Raw genomic sequence first — 20809 nt, forward strand, 5'->3', positions numbered from 1 at the left:
GTTTCCGATTTCTGTTTTTTTTTTTTTTTTTTTGATGCAATTCATACTATTTATATATATCAAACTTAAGCAACCCCCCTCACAGCCATACAGGAACACAGTTTGTAGCAACCATACAATTCGGAAGATCGAGTTACCTAGGCTGGCGATAGGCCCAAGCAAACTAGGAGTCTCAGATCCCCATTGAAATCCCTACTAATCCATTTAAACTCTACAGAGTTACTAACAGGTACTAGAGAGATAATATAGTTTGTCATGGCTTCCCATTCCCATCGACATAGGTGTCCTTGTAGTGCCCTGATCACCTCCTTGTTATCGCCTATACACACAAAATGTGGCTTCCCAAGCTTTCTTGCCAGCAAAACCGCAACTTCAGCTGCTTCCAGCTCAGCATCAGCTGCTCCTATGGTTCTAAATCTTCTTACAGCTGCCCCAATGATGCATCCATCACTGTCCGCTGCTACTGCCCCAGCTCCTGCCCTCCCCGCCCATCCCAATTCCCTGTGAAAAGAAGCATCAAAGCTTATTATAATGCTATCATTTGGAATAATGGGAAAAAGTTCCTCAAAACTATGTTTAAGAATGGTTGAGTTAGGAGTAGGGTTGAGATGTTCTTCTCTGAAGGCCTTGTAGCACTTGTCTGCCTGGCTGCTGCTTTCCCTGAGAATTCTTTCTCTGTTGGCCTTTCTGTTCTCAAATTTGAGCTCATTTCTGGAGGTCCATATGTGATATAGGATAAAGGCCATGTGTATCCCACCGGTAGCTTGGTCATCGCCCCATCTACTACTCCACAAGATCAGCCTATCCAATCTCTGTCTTATAGGGAGATGCTGTGGTGTCCTCAGCCCTAGTATAGAACCATACCATACAGTTCTTGTCCATTCACAAGTGAAGAGCAGATGTTCAGCTGTTTCCAACTCCCTTAAGCAAAACGGGCATGATAATTCCCCTTTTATCTTTCTTTCTGCCAGTATGTCTCCCATTGGAAGCATATGCATGTATAGCTTCCATATGAACATCTGAATAAAAGCTGGTAATGGGGATTTCCACACCTGGGTGAGGGAGTGGGGGTTGCAGCTTGAACTTTGACCCACCTCATCCTCAGGTTTAAGGAACCTATATGCTGATTTAGCAGTTAGTTGCCCATACTTGTCCCCATTCCACTTCATCTTGTCAGCCAAGGTTTGCTCAGGTCTAACTTTGATATTTAGAATGTGGTTGCTCAGGTAAGGATCAAAATGATTCCTTATCTTAGTTTCATCCCACCCACTTTTATCATTCAAGAACAGCTCCGAGACAACCTTGTTCTGTAGACTAGGGGTTTCCACCCCCAGTTCTTTCAGGGTAACTGGTTGATTCTTATATTTTAGCCATGGGTCTTTGATCAGAGAAATTGTTTCCCCATTCCCAATCCCCCATATTAAGCCCCCACTAATGGCATTAAATGCTTTGTGTATGCCTTTCCAAAAGTAGGAGGCTTTGTCAGGGGGTTTGGCTACATCTCCGATCCATTTCTTTCCATATATGCTGAACAAGGTTCTTGTCCATAAGGAAGAAACATCGATGCTTGACTTTCCATGGCAGCTTTGCAAGGATAGCCATATTCATATCCCTAGCCTTCCTTAATCCCAAACCTCCAACTTTTTTTGGTTGGCAGAGAGAGTCCCACCCTTTGGTATGGACACTTTTAGTTTGTTCTTTCCCAGACCACCAGAAATCTCTACATGCTCTGTCAATCTTATTGCAAGTTGCCACAGGGAGCAGATAAGTTGACATAGCATATAGAGGTATGGTCTGAGCCACTGCTTGGATAAGAGTTGTTCTCCCAGCTTGGGACAACACCTTAGCTTTCCAACCTTTTATCTTAGTATGAATCTTGTCTACCAGGTAGTCAAAGTCCTCAGACTTTTTCCTTGATAGCATAATAGGCACCCCCAGATATTTCTCTTTTGGAGAGAAGTTTCTGATTTTCCAAAACCTCTTGAGTTTCAGCTTTTGTCTATAGTTGACATTCCTACTGAAGAAGACACTAGACTTTTCATAATTTATTTTTTGCCCTGAGGCAGCACAGTAATCATCCAGAATATTCTTCAGATATCCACTTTCCACCACATTTGCTTTAGTGACAATAGGAGGATTCAAGACCATATCTTGGAAAGGCTTGATCGAGCCTTGGCTACACCCGATTTCTGTTTTAGATTAGACAAGTTACCTAAATATGGTGTTATCGATCCATTGAGATTGTTCTGACTAAGATCCATTGAGATTGAGCCAGAAAGTTCATTCCTCAAGAGATGCAATAGGGTTAAGTTTTCTAAACTACAGAATGAAATGAAGAAGGTATTGAACCGTTGAGATTGTCGTCACTAAGATCTAGTTCCACAAGAGATTTAAGGTATCCAATTTCTGAAGGAATGGATCCAGAAAATTCATTGCTAAAGAGGTACAATATGTTTAGATTGGTCAAATTACCTATAGAAGGTGAGATTGTTTTCAGAAAGAACTAGGATCACAAGAGACCTCAAGTTTCCTATTTCTAGTGGAATTGAACCTGAAAATTGATTTGAAAAGAGGGCTAGAACTTTAAGGTTTCTCAAATCACTCAAACTAGAAGGAATGAAGCCAGAAAGATGGTTTTGCCCGAGAGAAATGATTTGCAGACCGATGGTATTTCTCCAGAGAAATTATTGGCGCGAAACCTGATGTAATTGAGTCCGGAAAGGTTAGCAATTCAAACCTTTAAGATTTGGAAGGTTTGAGAAGGGGAAGCTTTGAAGCGTACCTACCAAACTTGTGTTCGATAGGTAAATGTCCACAACCTTTCTAGCCTTATTACAAAAAATGCCAGACCAGTTGCGGCAATGATAAGGAGAATTTGCATGACCATGACTAGCAGGGAGTAGCGATGAAGATAGTGCAGAAATGGCTTCAAAATGAATGCTATCTTTCCATCTGAGAAGTGCATGGGCTTCTTCACTAGGACTATGTGAAGAAGAGTTAACATGGAAAGAAGAAAACAACAGTAACACTACTAAGACCAGAAAAGAGACCAGCAATTTCAAGTTATACGAAGCAATGAACTTGTGATAGGGTTGTGAGTTTCACTGTCTTGCTACGTAATAGACGTGAAGTTTATGCTTTATATAAGGTGCTGGAATAGCGCTGATTGTGCTGATCGGAAGACTTGTAGGTCAGTTTGGGTGGAAGAAATATAGCTAGACTGTGCTTTTTCCATTAGAATGTTTTGTGGGTTATGGTTGACTAACCAAGTCTGGTCCTTTGCACGTCAAACACTTCAGTTATTGCAAGATGATTTCAAAAGTAATGGCAACGAAATTGCATTCTCTCCGAATTGAAGAAATAAGCAGCCAACCCACTTTGTTTTTGTACTTGTTCCACATAGACCTAGCTTTCCAGTGCACCAGGTCGCCATTAAATCCATGTATTGCTGCATTGGTGCTTCATAGTGGAGAAAAACAGGTTTAAGTTGAAAATTGGCACTTACAAGTCAAAAGCTCAGTGCAGAATAATAATACTTTGATTAGTTTGATAAACTTTATTGATGCTCGTCACTATTTTTTGTAAAAGGAATTTTGATTTCAGTCAACATTTTATAGCTCTTTGTTCGCAATATTTACGTATGGAGTTTGGGCACTACCGCACTACTGAATTCGTGTTTAAGCACTACTTTTTTTTTCTGATTTTACTGACTATTTGTAAATAATGGATATGTAGTGACCAAACACCAAAAGTAGCAAAGCAATACCACTTTCAAACGAATCAGGTTGAAAAATGAATGCAGGTGATCTAAGAGATCTAGACGGGAGATAACCTTGAAACGCCTAATCAAATTGCCTCAGAGCTACAGAATCAGCTATGCAATTGCCATAAGTTTTTATAAAAGTATATCAGAAAAAACATACATTATTACACTTACAGATCACAAGTTCACAACAGAAATCCAAGAAAAATCAAAGAGTGAATAAAAAGAATAAGAAATGAAAGAAACTCAGCGCAGCAGTAGAATCAGATAATGCTAGATCCCTTACATTACTTATGCAGTGTTCGATTTTAGTGGAACGGAAAAGGTCGACAGAGCCTGTACGGAGGACATGTCTATAGAGATAATTCATTACCCATTTTGCTTCACAAGTCTAAGGATGTCAGACTCTCAGCGTAAACTTCACAACCAGCATGGTAATTTTAATCATCAATAACACATCTCTCAAGTCCCGGAGCAGAGATATTAACAGTTTTGATATTCCCCGTTTACAAATTTTTAAAACAAACACTTCAAGGATTACGCAACAAATAGAGTCTAACGAACTAGATTAGTCACAGAAAAGTTCTCAAGAATCAAGACTTGAGGCCTGACCAGCTAATCAAATGATCAGAAACACCTGATGCCCCTCTGGTTGTAAACACTGCAACAAGAATAATTCTTACCCTAAGTATCAATGAACAGTACATGATTCAGGCTCATATAAGAGACTAAAATGATATCTACACGACGTTCAGGTCCATAAGACTATGACCCTCTGAACATATGAAATATAAATTCCTAAGACTGACGTTCAGGGTATTTGATGAATGGGAAAACACTTCTATGAAATATTCTCACTACAAAAATGTTATTTAAAGCAAATAGTAATTTAAAGAAACATCTTCTCGCCATTCAAGTACACAAACCTGTAAGCAAAATATGGTAGGATGATCTTATTTTAAGAATATAATAAGCCTTAATCAATCTCAATCCCAGATCCAAATCGAAACTTCAATAGAAAAACATAGCATGGTCTCTAAAGTATCCACCTTATTACTTAAACGACTGAATTAAGAAAGATTGAGAGAAGTATCTTTATTTTTCAGTAGGCTACGTCGTGCCCCAGGAACTCTAAAATAAGTAAATTACGCAACATTTTGAGCCTTTATGAGCCATGGATAGATAATTCTGAAGCAGCACTTGCTCTTCTCGGGCTTCTGCAAATATTTCTGATGAATGAATAGTCATCCTCTCCAATGCCATAGCATTCTCCAGCAACCATTTTACAAGAAACAACTCAATCTTGTTGGCACCAAATTGTTCAAATGTAATTGATTTGACGCGTAATGGGAAGCTCGAAGGTACCGATTGCAGCATGTGCCTGTCTCTGTCGATGTGGATTTTTGGAAATATATCCTATAAAAGAATCGAGAAAATGACATTAGTACTGTTTTAAAAATAAATGTGGTTTTTCATGTAATGTCAGTCTGCAAGGGCCTTATAAACATACCTTTTCAAAGAGAAGATGTTCTACATTTGGCGAGTTTTTCATCAAAGCCATAAAGAGTCCAGTATCTTCCAAAGAAACCTCTGTACTAAGTTCAAAATGTATCAAATTCTGAAAGAATGGCAGAGTGGCATGGAAGTTCTCGAGGCGGGAAAGAGTCTTCAGAAAACAATGGCAACACATCAATATAAGGATAGAAAATAAATCTTACAGGGAAAAATATCAAACCACCATTCTTATGGACATAATTTGAATTTTTCCATAAAGTAATTGGTTAATAAGGAAGATAAAGAAAAAGAGATGTACACGTACCGAGATGGTCACATTAGTCACAGCTAAAAATTTCACCTTAGAAAGCTGCCTAAAAAGCTTACTTGCATAGAGACCGAAATCTTTGGGCACAAATTCAGTATTAACCTCAACATAGGCATCAACAAGCGATGGTGTATTGCACAGAGATAGCTCATTCGACAGGCCACCCCTATACACAAAGTGTATGAGATTTTCTGCATAAATCTTCATCTCACTATCTCGATAAGTATCTAATAGTATGAAGCTTTTGAGCGAGGGGAGAGTAATGATTATAGACTCAAAATCCGGCATTTCACAATTATCCAGAATCAACTCCGAAAGCACTGGACAGCTAAACAAGAGTGGCTTCTTCGCCTTCTTCGGGAGGGTAGATGAGTACAAAACCGAATGAAGATGCAAAATCTTGAGATTCGGCAAAGAAAAGGGAGTCGCAATAACAATACCAAGATTTGATTGTAGTTTCAATATTGATATGGAATCAGATGTGCACACGAGCTCCGGCAAGAGTACAAATGACAAGCAATCTTTAACATTCACATCTAGATTGAGCTCTTGAACTTTATGCTGTAGTGCAGCAGAGAGCCATGCTTGAATACGAGATTCATCCGGGTCTTTACATGTGATGCTCAACGTTTTAATATTTGATTCATCATGGAGATTAAGTACCCGGTCAACGAAATCCACGAACTTCTTCTTCTCCACGGGATCTTCATCAGCTATGCCGTCATCAAATATCAGGTTGGGGAGTGAGGTCCACAAGTACTTCCATCTAGTAGATAAGATACTAGTAGCTACAGCATCTTTTGTAGGAATAAGCGATAAGATATACTGCATAAGAGTGTTAGGCAGATTGCTGAATCTGTCCTTTCCCTCATTCACACTCTGCTCTTCTGATAATTCCTTCAGTTCGGAAGCAAGTTCGTCAGTTTTGGCATCCATGTGACTGATGTTTCCCTAAGGTATCTGTTTGCAGCCAAAATCTAGACTACATAAATCACAAGGCTAGCTTAAAAAGTGCAGTAAAACAAATTGCATGAATGTCAACAGACATCGACGTAATAATGAAGATAAATATAGGATTAACTGTTCAGAGTTGTACTCCTCACAACAGATTTCTTCATGCATAGTAGAAAATTGGTTTCACTTGCAAGTATCCCGTAGACGTGAGTATGAGTTTCATACCACATTCCAAAATGACTTTTCTAATTAACTTGAATACTAGAAATGCTATAACCACAGATTGATGCATGAACATATCGAAGATGAGGTCATGCCACAACAATTTAAAGGCTTTATCAACTAATTCGTTCACTTTAAATTGAAATGTCAGTGATTTCTGTTTTTGGTTTTCCAAAATAAAGAGGAATAGGACTTGGGTGCCTACTCGGACTCGAATTAGAATTAGGATCATCTTTTCAATTTCAAGGCAAGTTGGCTTCCTTTTCCATTTGGTTTGTGGTCACTATTATTTAATTGTTATTCAGAGGATAATCTTAAAGTTAGAGTTGTTTTCCCTTTTCTAGTGATTAATAAACCAGGAATTTGATAACGTTTTATTAACTCTCACCAGTGTTCATTATCGTTGTTTGCTTCTGTCAAACGTTTTACATCACTGGTTACTTTTGGTAAGCAAACCAAGAGAGTGTGAGAGGAGTTGTATAGCCCTATGTGGAACATCACACATGCCAATGTAATTTTCATCTCTACAGAAACGGTTTCTGGAAGTGTATTATTCTAATAGGAACAATTCATTCTTTTAAGTTATCTAATTCAGGTATACTAAATGCAGATCACTAGTATTACACACAATCATCAACATACGTACTGCTAATAGTCCAACAAACTGGTCCAAGTTAAAGTTTCATGAATTCTAAGGAAAAAAAAACGTAACCAAGGTGTTTATGGTAGTTTCTATCTTGATTATTAAAAGTCCTTTCTTGGTCAGTAAAAGTTGAAAGAAAAGAATAACTAAAGAGGTGACATTTGTAAAATAAACCGAAAAGAACAAAGAGGACAAAGTTCACTCCAAAAGACCAATCAAAGAACAAAAGGTCAAGAAGCAGTACCGTGGACAACACAGGAAGATAGCAATCTTGGAAGATTCAGATCCCCAAATCCACCAATTAAATTACTTACAGGACAATCACGATTATGATAGGGGCCCAAGAGGAAAGAGAAGACACTTTCCGTCCTTGCTGATGGACAAGAATTGCCTGTCTCTCCCTGTCTTGCAAAGGGGAATAGTATCTAACCAATCAGTGAGGCCAGAAAAATGTAAAAGCTTCCCATCAGAAAGAGATCGATAGAACCCCAAAACAAATCAAGAGTACCATCATCCCTCCTCATGATGTATCCAGATACGGCACAAAACCTATGGAAAACCAGGTCTATGTTTTTCTCATCCACCTAACTATCCTTCCAAAAACTGAATTATAAGCACGCATGGAAGCTAATATGAACTATTAAAGACAAACCATTATAAATATAATTAAAAATACCAAATACCGAAATTTCAAAAGTAGCAGAATATCCAACTTTATGTGGTAAGCAATAACTGTTCAAACCCACCAGTTAAACTTACATAAAACAAAAAGAAACAGAGAAATAAAGAGTTTTGGTTCCTCGACAGTGAGTACTTACGTCTGACGGATAGCCAAGACACAGGAAGGTCTTCCTAATTCTTTCACACACTTCTTAATATCTCTAAACTGAGAGGGAGGAAAAAGGTTCCTAGAAATAAAACTTGTCAATAGGCTGGAAAGAGATGCATGCTTCTATATAAATAAAGCATATTCTAACCGCGATGACGGTCAAGGACTTGTGGGGGGTGAGAAGGAATCTTCTTTTCAGAATTTTCACACGTACAAAGTAAATATAACCAATACTAGAAAAGGAAACCCAGTCATGGAAAAGTTGTATGTTATCAAATTAGGCATAAGATAACTGCAATCACTTACGATTCAGAATACATACAAAACCTAGTCATCGATGCCGTCATGAAACTGTGATCACCTAAAATACTAATAACGGTTTTAACTGCACAAGTGATTTTCTTATCATTTGCTGAGCTCAATTTTGCCTTCATAAAAAGAATATACAGAAACAGAGACTCACATGTGTGAAAATCGTAAAATCAGCCACTTACCTACTTAAGAGAAAAAGCTTTCTAACCAATTCCTCTGGGTGAGTCTTTCAGATAAACCTCCAGACCTGCATCAACAAGTGATCATGTATTTATATAGATAGCTCGTTCCAAATGAAACCCGGGTATAAGATGGATATGATATGTTCCTTAATATATCTCAATCTAAAAGTATATTATTAGTAGTAAATATATACATTAACTGCGTAACTAGATATGAAAAGTAATTGATACTAAAAATTAGGAGATTGAAGACTTTCCATATGGAAAACATTAAGGTAATAAGACTCCGAGCACTTTAACTGTAGTTTTAACACAGTAATATATAGGAGTTCTTAGAAAATTCAGATTAAGCTCTTGAATTTTTTTTCCAATAGTGCAGCATAAGTTCATGAAGACCATGATGATACGGAACTTTCTATATCTACTTTCACCTGGACAAAACAGTACCATCATCTTGTCCGGTATATATATATATATATATATTTTTATTTATTTATTTATTTATTTATTTATTTTTATTGGCAAGCCTGATTTTAAATGAGATCAGTAACTCATTGGTGCTGCGGTTTTCGAACCCCAGACCTCTGGTGTCATCACCCAAAGGTTTTACCCAACAACATTTATCAAGCATTCCCTCGTCAAATTCAAGTTGCAAATTGAGTTCTACAGTTGTTTCCAACTAATTCATAAAACCTTAGTACCTAGATCATCATTTGCATGAAGGAAGGAAAAGAACTAAAGACTAACAGTGTCAAGAAGGTTTCTACTTCTATCCTTTCTCTCGCTCAGACCTTGTCCATTAGATAAGTTACATAACATTTGTCTATGAATCTGAAGTTAGCCCCTTAAATGTATCTGTTTGCAACCAAGCAGAATACATAAATGAGAGGTTTAACGATTTCATGAACTGCAAGTGGAGATAAATATAACAACAAAAACAAGGTGTAACAGCTAATATTTTTCTATTCTCTATTCAGACTTATTCATGCATGACAAAAATGGAAAAAAGTCTGAAGACGGTTTCAAGTCAGAATATTCTCTATGTCAAACTAAATAATGGAATTGTTTCCCTACTGACAGATATCAAATCGTTTTGATCCCTTCAATCGTCAGTTGGAACTAGTTAGCCAAGTCACCAGAAAAAATATGAGACGCAGGATATAAACAAGTGAATGGAATTCACTGGATAAACTAGAATATAAAAGAAACAAACAAAAATGCTTACCATTTTGTGATAGCAAGAACTTACCTCTGATGACTGTGAAAAAGTCAGTAACAGGAGGTGATCCCGATTCCTGATTTCCTTCACACACTGCTTTTTAATGTAAGACTGACACTTTGTGAAGAAACTATTTCATTCAGAAAGAAACCTCAGGTAACAAGGTTTTTGCCGTTATAAACTGTTGTCACCTGAATAGTTGAAAAATAAAATCTTAACTACTGAATCAGATTCATTATTTTTTTTTGGTAATAGAATCAGATTTACATTATTACATATACTAATTCCGCAATTAAAAAGAAAGTAATTGATTCCCAACAGATATTCCTCTGATTTCCTGCGTGCCACTGGTTTTGGCAAACAGAGGAGCAAATTTTATAGATGGTCATTCGCAAGGAGAGTGTTAAACAAGAGGAGGGGGGAGAGATCCTTCTTCAAGTGCTGGAGGTCATGAAAGTTTTTCCATTATTGCAATTGCCAAATACAGGTGCCCAATTTTGAGACTCAAATAACGAAAGGGGGATAAAAGAAATACAAGTACAGCTTCTGGTTGCATAAATCATGGAATTGCATATTTGTGGATATTTTAAGATTAATATATAAGAAAATGCGCTTTCACTAGTTTATCTTACCTTTTTTAGTATTTACAATATCCTAATATATCAAACAATGTTGATTTTACACAAACAACAGAAAAGCATTTAAAAAGAAAAACCCCCTATTACTTGGGAGTTGGGAGCAAAGAGCATAAATACAAGCACTAAAAGTTTAATGTTGGCTGAAAAAGAAGTGTTGTGGTCAGCTTCTATAAGAAATCCTGCAAAAGGCTAGAGGAGAAAAGGAAGCAAACATAATTATGAGCATGTGGTGGAGAAAGATTCTGCATCACACATGAAAATTTGTATAATGTATTCCCAATGAGAACGCTAAAATTATGAATATTTTTAGTGGTTTAACCTGACATAGACCATTTCTAACGGAACAGCCTAACAACTACAAGAAAACTTGTGAAAAGACACCTACCTAGCGGTACAAAGTCAAGGAAATTTAACTGCTCATCAAATACAACTCTAATAAACTAAGTTACATTGACATGGATACGTGTGTCCGTACCTAACACGGAATATCAAAAAGTGGCATATATCACATACAATATGAATCCGTGTTGTGTCCAGCACGGAATATTTTTCAAATATGGCATGTCCATAAAATATAGTTAATAAAAACTTGAAAAGGAAAAGACAAAAGAGAGTATCTACACTTGGAAAGAAAAACAGAGAACAATATTTCAAGAAAAATTAAACTTACTTGTTTAGACCTTATGAAACATTTGCAATCTTCTATTAACCTTGGTGTACTTCTTCTTAGTCCCAACCAGTAATTGCTTAGAATAAGTGATTTTCATCCTCACCAAGGATTTTGCATTATTCGGCAAAAACTTGACCACTTCCAGCTCCAACTCGTACCCATTGAAGTTCCGTATATCAACTGCCTCTATGTGAGATAAATAACACCGCATTAACGCATTACTACCCACATCTTTTACGCTGGGTTGTGGAACCGTCAAGTGAAGCTCCAATACCACTTGTTAGGAGATTTCACTAGGAAGTCACACCTCAACCTAGTTACTCTCTATCCCAATGATTTCTCTTGGAGTTCACACTAAGGAAGTCACCCACCCAAGACTTTGGTAGTTATCACAACAAACTCAATAGAGCAAAGCCACTAATTTATCCACAAACAATCAATAGCAAGCAATAAATATGAAAGTAAATACAAAGAGACACAAGATTTAAGGTGGTTCAGTAAATGTTACCTACATCTACACAAGAGCCGAGCTTCCACTATAGTAAAAATTGGAGAGTTTACAAGACTTACAAGAATCAAGAACAAGCAATTTCACTCAAACCCTAGCTCAACAGAGCTCCCACTATTCCCTTGAAAATGAATCTCTCAAAGTTGTCTCAACCCTAACCATAAGTTTCCCTTCATGTGGGGAGAAAAATTTTGTGAGAAAATGGGTTTGGGCCGAAATATTGATAAACCGTCGAAATTCCAGGAGAAAATACCCTAACCGACCTCTCCATATCGTGGGTGCTTCACAACATCGATGCTTCGACGTCGTCCAAGCTTGGTTATCATGGGTGCATATGAGATTACATTAGCACCTCATCAATAAATGTAATCTCAACCGATTCCAATTGGTCCTTAGTTTGGTTGAATTCATTTAGGTGATTCTTGAAGGAGATTCCCTCCGACATTTTTATACTAAAGAGCTTGGTGATCAAATAGATTTTGTTTCCGGCCAAGGATTGTTCATACATGGTAGTAAGTGCCTCCATGAGAGACTTTGCCGTCTTCTCGGTTTTAATATTGAAGGCTACCGACTTCGAGAGACTTAATCGGATTGTAGCCAATGCCTTTCTATTATGCAAATCTCATATGCCTTACGGAATCGCTTTGGGCTTCTCACCTATCAAAGTTTCCATCAAATTCTTTTGATAGAGTATGTCCTTAATTTGCATCTTCCAATAGCCGAAGTTTATACCATCAAATTTCTCTATCTTGTAGTTTTTTTTATCGGTCGTCATGACTTCCAATGAACCAAACAACGGTGGAGAAACTCTCTAAGAAATTTCTATAAACACCTAGCTTGCAACACAACTTTGGTGCAACACTAAAGGTGCAGACGTGTAGTCTTTTCCTCAAACACTTTTTATACTATGATCCAAGAACTTTTACTTTAATACGTTCGATAGAGCATAAGGAGTCTTGGATACTTGATTTTGGCACATCTTTCCAAGCTACCTCATATCGAGAGTTCTCTGAGAACTACACTGAAGATGACCTTAGAACGGTCTTTTTCGGTGATGACCAACCTTGTGACATTGTCAGCAAGGGTGACATGCATGTCAAGATGAATGGCTTGTCATGGTTATTGAGGAACGTTAAATACATTCCGGATTTGAGGAAGAATTTGATTTCTGTGGGGCAATTGGCAAGTGAAGAATTTGTTACAGTCTTCACCGATAACACTTAGAAGGTCTCAAAAGGTTCAATGGTTGTTGCAAATGGCAAGAAAGATGGTACTCTCTATATGACTACACATGGTTGTGAGTCGATTGTCGTGGCACATGGTAAAGAGGATCCCAATGTTTGGCACCGCAGACTTGGTCACATGAGTGAGAAAGGAATGCAAATCCTTCACTCTTCTGGTAAACTCCCAAAGTTACAGTTGACTGAAATTGACTTCTGTGAGAACTGTGTATTTGGAAAGCAGAAGCGGGTGAGTTTTCAGAAGTTGAGTCAGACTCCGAAAGCTAACAAGCTTGAGTTGATTCATACAAATGTCTGGGGGCCAGCTAATGTCTCTTCAATTGGCGGAAAGTTTTATTTTGTGACTTTCATTGATGATCATACTAAGAAGGTGTGGGTTTATTTCTTGAGACACAAGTCAGAAGTACTTGAAGTGTTCAAGACTTAGAAGGCCATGGTTGAAAATGAGACAAACTTCAAAGTAAAGATGCTGAGATCCGACAACGGTGGAGAGTATGAGGATTCATGTTTTAAAAAGTACTGTGCTGACAATGGCATCAAGATGGAAAAGATTTTGTCAGGGACACCTCAGCAGAATGGGGTTGCAGAACGGATGAATAAAACACTGACAGAGAGAGCTAGGTGTATGCATACAATAGCAGGCTTGCCCAAGCAATTTTGGGCAGAAAATGTTAGCACAGCAGTTTACCTAATCAATAGAGGACCGTCAGTATCTTTGGATTTTAAGATTCCAGAGGAACTGTGGAGTGGGAAGGATGTGAACCTTTCCCATTTAAAGGTGTTTGGTTGTGTGTCCTATGTCCACATTAGTAACCAAACTAGAAATAAGTTTGATGCTAAGCCACTAAAGTGTACCTTTATCGGCTATGGCGATGATTTTGGGTATTACTTTTGGGATGATCAAAATCGGAAAATCATTCGTAGTAGAGATGTTGTGTTTAAAGATAAGGTGATGTACAAGGATAGAGATGAAACACAGACCAAGAAATCGGTTACAGAGAGTGGCACAGAGTATGTTGAGTTGGAAAATTTTAATGTAAGTCGTGGTATAGTGAGAGCCCCACAGTCAGAGGATAACAGGAATAGTAACTCAGATAATAATAAGGATACTACACCACCGAGTCCATCTCCACCAAGTGCCCCAAGAAAGACATCCAGACCACCTGTACCGAGTATGAGATATCCAACCTCCACCTATGTGAATTACTTGCTACTTACTAATGGTGGCGAGCCTCAATGCTATGATGAAGTATTGGAGGCGAGTGATGGAAGCAAGTGGGAGCCTGCTATGCAAGATGAGATGAAGTCTCTCATCTCTAATGGCACTTGGAAGTTAGCCAAAGTACCCAAGGACATGACTCTACAAAGCAAATGGGTGTATCGAGTCAAGAAAGAACATGATGGTTCCAAGGGATATATGGCTATGATATTCTCCCCAAATACTTTTCAGTCGGTGTTTAGTATTGTTGTAGCGGAAGATTTAAATATTAAGCAGTCAGATGTGAAAACTGCTCACCTCAATTATGACCATGTTGATGAGATTTACACGCAACAAGTAGGTTTCCTGGAAGGATAGAGAAAATATGGTGCGCAAGCTAAGAAAAAACTTGCATGGTTTCCAACAAGCCCCTAGGCGGTGGTACATGGTTTACACGCACCCGGATATATCCTATGCAGTGAGAGTTGCTTGGAGGTTTATGACTAACCTTGGCAAACATCATTGGGAAGCGGTGAAATGGATATTGTGTTATTCATGGAGTACCACGGAGACATGTCTATATCATAGTAGGAGTGTTGTGAAGATGAAATTGAAGTGTTTAACTTCGTCGGGTCTTCTTGCTTGAAGACCATGTTGGATGAGCCAAATGTTTCATTAGTAAATTAGATTTGGATGGAGTTGTTACAATTGAGATGTGATGTGCATGTAGAATCTCGAAAGTTCCAAGTAGGAGATTGGTGGTTGTGGAACAATCGAGTGAAGCTCCGGTATCTCACCAGCAAGTTTGGACAACATCGATATTGTGAAGCACCCACGATATGCAGAGGTTGGTTGGGGTATTTTCTCTTGGAATTTCGACGGTTTGTCAATATTTCGGCTCAAGCCCATTTTCTCTTTTAATATTTCGGTCCAAGCCCATTTTCTCACAAAAAAAATTTCCCCACATATGAAAGGAAACTTATGGTTAAGGTTGAGACAATTTTGAGATTCATTTTCAAGAGAATAGTGGGAGCTCTATTGAGCTAGGGTTTGAGTGAGGTTGTTTGTTCTTGATTCTTGTAACTCTTGTAAACTCTCCAATCTTTACTATAGTGGAAGCTCGACTCTTGTGTGGATATAGGTAGCATTTACTGAACCATCTTAAATCTTGTGTCTCTTTGCATTTACTTTCATATTTATTGCTTGCTATTGATTGCTTGTGGATAAATTAGTAGTTTTGCTCTATTGAGTTTGTTGTGATAACTACTTAAGTTCAGGTAGGTGACTTCGCTGGTGTGAGCTCCAAAGAAGTCATTTAAGGATATGAGTAACTAGGTTGAAAAAAGTGACTTCCTAGTGAAATCTCCCAAGTCCCAACACCTTCTTCATGAAGTATTTCTTTGAAAAATCAAGATCCTAAATAAAAATTAGGGTTATTAGTTAGAATTAAAACTCAAACTGTGATCTTCACATACTCAGGGGGAGGATATAGAAGGTCGGGCTTTTTCAAAAGCTAAAAGCAATAGAAATTGGTCTCTCCATGTGCTAGGAAAAGAATCTAAACAAAATACAAATATGCTCGGATTCCCTACGTGCAATTCAGATTCTTGAATGGCAAAAAAAGAGAAACATGGTATTGTATGAACATCGTAAGTGCTATACTTAAGCTTGTAACTCACTTACTTGAGGTCAAATTTTGTCATGTTTACAAGGAAGTGAACAAGATTGTCACTACTTAGCTAGCCTATCTTCTTCCGCTAATGAGCAATGTACATGTAATATCCCCCCTCTAGATTCTACACTAGCAGAAATTGTAGCTACTAATGTAAGAGGGAAGGTTTATCTCAGATTCTAATAGCAGGTCCAAGGGTCAGCCGAACCCGATTAATACTTCAAAAAAAAAAAAAAAAAAATCAAACTGTAACTTTCCACCTATGGTAAATCATTTGTTAACACCAGTATATATTGGCAGTTCATTAAACACGGAAAAAGAAATAATTGGTTTTAATGGTATCTATAAAATGTGCAAAGGGCACCGACTAATAAAACCCGACATAACTTCACCTTCTTTTATTTATTTTACTCATCACATTCTTATTTTAGTTTTGGCTAAAATATCCTCCGTCTCTTCTTCTCTATGGTATGTATCAGTAAGCTAGCAAAATGAAACACAATAAGAATGTAGGGGAAGGGCCTTGTACAATCAATAAAAACACTAATTAGAAGTTTAGAACCATACATATCTATACAGTGTGACGATTTATAAAAGCAGTAATAAGTCCTTACCACATTTTCTGTATTAGCTTGCATTCTCCCACAAGAAATCAGACAACCCTCAATGAAAATAGGAAATCAAAGTTTAATGAAGTATATATATGATTTGAAGAAAAATAAGATGATACGGTTAACAACTAATTACAGTAATTTTTTGAAGATACGGTTAAATTACAAATTTATTAACTGTAAGAATTGCATAGAAGAAACAGTTTTGAGCTCTTACCATTGTCACTGATTCTTTGGTGCGCAAATGTTTGAACTTCCAAGAAAACACAATGCAATTATATAGAAGAAAATTTCGGGAATTTCGGAAAATTAGTTCGTTTCGGTACGAGATGTAATCAAATTTATGGAACACCTCGAAATTTCGATCCCTTTTTTTTATTTTACTTACTAGCGGTTTCACCTCATACGACATCTCATAGGGGCCACATTGTGGCTTAGATTTCTTCTACCCGACACTCATACTGGCGTGTAGATTTGACGCTATCTTGTTAAAACTGGTGCTATAGATAGGTAAACTTATATAGATAGCGTTAGCGGATTAGCGTTTTGACGTACCATTGGATCAGAATTTCTATGATATTTGGTGTTTTGCCGCACCATTGAACTTAGCCTTAGTAGCAGTTTCACCTCATACGATATTTTCAACTCTTTGGTACCACTCCAGTTTCTTGGCTAATGCAGCGCGTGTCTTTGGTAAATCTTCTGCATGATTGGAATCACTGCTGATTATTAAGGTGGAAAGAAACAAGGAACTCACCAATTATCTTCTACAACTGGCGACAATGATCTTGAGTATGCTTATTCTCATTCTACGTTAAGAATCCTTCCGATGCTTTGTGCAACCTTGTTTTCTCTATCTTATGAAAGCTTTAATAAAATCTCTCATTTCTAAGTCTTACAAGGAGGATCACTCCTAAATCTAGGTATCCGTTTACACTGAGAAGCATACATTGTGCATCTAAACAAAATAAAACCTTCAGAAATGCCCCTATGAAAGTATGAAGTATACAATGTACTCAACCATAAGACATGTTTATGATCAATTAATTTCCACAAATACTTGGAGACATGAATGTCTGATCTCGCCACAAAAGACTTGAGATATGCAATTATGCAGTATCATTTACATTGAAGATTCCAAACCCAGAATATACCATGAAGGTACAAATTAAGCAAAACAGATTAGAAAACGTCAGTACCTGTGCAGACTGAATACGAACAAAGAGACTGTCTCACAAAAGCTTCCTATTCCATCAAATCTGAGTTCTGGTCTCATAAAATCAGGAAGAAAAAAGTAATAATTGTTCCTGTTTTGTGAAGTGTACAAATGTTTATATTTACTAGTCGTCTCTAAATCCTTGCAGACTTCATGGTGTCACTTTCCCAGTATGTCCATCAAAAGTACACTAAATTAGCCCCTGTAACAAATTTGGAAGAGCAAAAATGTATTAATAGATATAAAATCATCACAAATAGCAGAACCGAGTGCATTATCTAGTCATATGGGGATTATATATTTATACACTTCAAAAGATGTGGGTTGAATTAAAATGAAATTGGATCCAAACATGCATCTTAACAGCCATTATCTCAAACTTCAAAACACAACTCACTACAATATATTAAATGATATTACTTTCTGATGCGCCCAAAAGTGACTCACTCCCAAGCCATCCATTCCTCAAACCAAAATTTCAGGATAAAAGATAATTAAAATAACTAGCAAAGAGCATAAAAGTCCCAGAGGATGCATCTTAGATGTTTGGCTTACAGCTAAAACTTTCACCTCTTTAGAGGTACCAGTGGTAAGAAAGTGCAGCAACAAATTGTCTAACCCAGAATATCCAATGGTCATTAGGTCATCCCAAAAATATTCCCACCAGAGGGTCTAGCAGGGCAAAGGCTAGTTCCAGTAAAAGGGCTTGTTGCCAAGTGAACCCATGATTACAACAAACAAATAGCCAACAGAAGGATGTGGGAATGGGTGCACATCTCTTGGGGTCAGTGGCAGAGAAGACGGTTTACAATCATGAAATTGCCATTATCCTTAGCTCCACAGGCAGTTGACTAACCTAACCAGGAATGCTGAAGTTTGCAACAACATCAAGAGTGTTTCCACTGTTTCGTAATGTAACCCTTAATAATTACACCAACACCAACACCTTCCTTTGCAGTGCAGTAAACAAGGATGAAAATCATGCCAAACTAAGAGCTGATTATCAATAACAATGGCTCATATAATGTAGAAAAGATGGGAGTAGCTATGAAAATATATGGACTCTATAGTTGGCTGGTCTCTTGTATTGAAGTGCTTTTCCTGTTTTTCTTGCAGACTGAGCTGCAATCTCCTACGGTATTTGGGTTCATGAAGTTGCTTTAACCCATGCTTGCTATAGTGGGGAACTTCATCGCACACCATAACTAAAGACAGACAATTACAGATCCTCTCTCACTAAATGCTGATACAGTCCAGGAAACAAATTACGCAACCAAAATCACAAAAAAATGGAGAACAAGAGAAAAACAAAACTGTCACTATATTCAAATTAATAACAGGTGATATGAATGCATAACCAAGGACTTTAATGAAAAATCTTTTCATTTAGAAAAATAGCAAGGACAAAATAATTCCTAAATCAGCTCCAAAAAAAATTATGTAAAAGAGATAATTAAGCAGCAGTTTGATTTCATAATTGTGAATGAGTGAGAAATAGGAGTATTTTTGCATAGCAGTTATTTCACATAGAAGAGTAATTGCAGTTCCAATAAAGCAAACTAAGCACGATATATACTTTAAGAAAAAAATTTATGCTGATGTATAAAAAGACCTTCCTTAGCCATACCTCCAAGTATACGATTTGTTAAGCCCTTTGATTTTGGAATGCAAGGAAGCTTCTAAGAGTTCCTCAGAAAATTTGTTGCTAACAGAGAGTATAAAAAAACTTCTACACAGAGCAAGGGATCCTCTTCAAATATAGAAAGTGTCTTGTCTCTGATTTTCGCTTTCAGTTATTGCCTTCACCTATGGAACTCACTCAAAAACTTACTGATTTCATCCTCCTCCTTTCTTATATTGGCATGGATAAAGAAATGCCTTTGCCAGTGTTGTTGAATTCAGTTGAGTAACCCTTTGTATAGTTTCATTCTTCTTCCCTTCCTCTGCAAAAGAAAACTCAGTAAATAAATCCTTTTTCTACCAAACATAGCTTACTACCAGTCAATTAGAAAGTAAGTTTTGTTCATAAATACCTGCAAGTTGTGTAACTCTACCTGCTTTGGCCGAAAAAGGGCAAGCAAAATCTGAATTTGCAGAAGCATAAACCTTTGATCACAGTTAAGAGCTTCCCTTTGACATTCACCTTGGGGGAAACCAGCACTTTTCAATCCACAATTGGTTGCTTGCCTCTAAACCTTCTCTTGGGTACCTCAATCTTATTTTCTGCACTTTTTTCGTGATCACAGTTTGCACCTTCTTCTTTGATTTTCACCTGGGGTAAACTAACAGTTTTCATTCCACGATTTGTTTTAAGCTCATTAATCCTTCTCTTCAAAACCTCAATCTCATTCTCTACCCGCCTTTTCAAGATATTCAAGGTCACTATTCTCTTTCTTGAGTACAACCAATATTTCTCTTTCTTTTTATTCATCTTCTTAAGCTTCATCAGACAATGTAATAATTCTAACCTGTGATCGCTTCTCTTTCTTCACATACAACTTTGTAATCTTCTTCTAAACGGATTACTTTCTCTTTGAGCTCATTACACATTCTCTATGTCCCCAGATTTCATCTTCAAGACCAATCTTTCTAACCTCCATCTCCCTGTAGCTTTTCCCCTAACATCAACAATCTCTGTCTTCTTCACCTCAATCTCATTCACAACTTAACACATCTACTTTCAACCACTTCCTTTGTCCATTTTCATCTTTCCCTCCTCACTTTAATAATCAGGGCCACTTCCTCAAAGTCCTTAAACGGAAAGCCAAGCTAAACGAAATAACTCAGTTCTTGAAGCAGTATAATCACTTTCCGTTGACTCCAGAATCCCAAAACCCATACAATTAAACAACTTTACTCAAACTAATAAACCTGAAAAATAAAAATATATATAAACAAATTAAATGAAAACGTCATTGTAATAAATAGAAAAAAAAAAAAGGCACCTTAGTATTGCATCAATCCCCTCTTCTTTTCTTTCGCTCCCATCTCTTCTTCTTCTTTCTTTCTAACCAACCCACTGCTGTCTAAACTTCTCTTAGCCCCCTTTCGAACCCTTTCATCTTCCTTCCTCTCCTCTTCTTCTTCCTCTTCATCTTCATCTTCATCT

At 37.3% G+C, this 20809-nt stretch overlaps 2 protein-coding genes and 1 long non-coding RNA gene across 5 annotated transcripts; all 3 read right to left on the minus strand.

Moving 5' to 3' along the window:
* Positions 1-137: 137 nt before the first annotated feature.
* On the minus strand, positions 138-2148 carry LOC147472765 (uncharacterized). The gene is made up of 2 exons (XM_086588287.1): positions 1670-2148; positions 138-1584 (listed from the first exon to the last, which is right to left on the minus strand). The coding sequence occupies exons 1-2, from the start codon at positions 2146-2148 to the stop codon at positions 138-140; spliced, it is 1926 nt and encodes a 641-aa protein (XP_086444413.1).
* Positions 2149-4692: 2544 nt separating this feature from the next.
* On the minus strand, positions 4693-8334 carry LOC147472766 (F-box/LRR-repeat protein At3g58900-like). Of its 3 annotated transcripts, none has more exons than XM_086588293.1 (4): positions 8223-8334; positions 5583-6545; positions 5274-5429; positions 4693-5179 (listed from the first exon to the last, which is right to left on the minus strand). In XM_086588293.1, the coding sequence occupies exons 2-4, from the start codon at positions 6519-6521 to the stop codon at positions 4895-4897; spliced, it is 1380 nt and encodes a 459-aa protein (XP_086444419.1). In that variant the 5' UTR covers positions 6522-6545; positions 8223-8334; the 3' UTR covers positions 4693-4894. The 3 variants fall into 3 exon arrangements, with proteins under 3 accessions (XP_086444419.1, XP_086444420.1, XP_086444418.1); XM_086588294.1 differs by lacking the exon at positions 8223-8334 and adding an exon at positions 7649-8194; XM_086588292.1 differs by lacking the exon at positions 8223-8334 and having other exon boundaries at positions 5583-7613.
* Positions 8335-17497: 9163 nt separating this feature from the next.
* Positions 17498-19425, minus strand: LOC147472767 (uncharacterized). The gene is made up of 2 exons (XR_015210699.1): positions 19328-19425; positions 17498-17902 (listed from the first exon to the last, which is right to left on the minus strand). It is a non-coding gene; the product is annotated as an uncharacterized LOC147472767 (long non-coding RNA).
* Positions 19426-20809: the final 1384 nt, after the last annotated feature.

Source organism: Coptis chinensis, unplaced genomic scaffold, assembly GCF_015680905.1.
Source record: "Coptis chinensis isolate HL-2020 unplaced genomic scaffold, ASM1568090v1 utg7589_pilon_pilon, whole genome shotgun sequence".
Lineage (NCBI taxonomy): Eukaryota > Viridiplantae > Streptophyta > Magnoliopsida > Ranunculales > Ranunculaceae > Coptis > Coptis chinensis.

Bases quoted from the DNA above. Each gene is read 5' to 3' on its own strand.
- LOC147472765 (XM_086588287.1), bottom strand. From the start codon at position 2,148: ATGGTCTTGAATCCTCCTATTGTCACTAAAGCAAATGTGGTGGAAAGT. The intron at 1,585-1,669 runs GTGGGACTCTCT...ATCCTTGCAAAG, and splicing joins AAAAGTGTCCATACCAAAGG to CTGCCATGGAAAGTCAAGCA.
- LOC147472766 (XM_086588293.1), bottom strand. From the start codon at position 6,521: ATGGATGCCAAAACTGACGAACTTGCTTCCGAACTGAAGGAATTATCA. The intron at 5,430-5,582 runs GTACGTGTACAT...TGTTTTCTGAAG, and splicing joins TGACTAATGTGACCATCTCG to ACTCTTTCCCGCCTCGAGAA. The intron at 5,180-5,273 runs GTATGTTTATAA...ATTCTTTTATAG, and splicing joins AACATCTTCTCTTTGAAAAG to GATATATTTCCAAAAATCCA.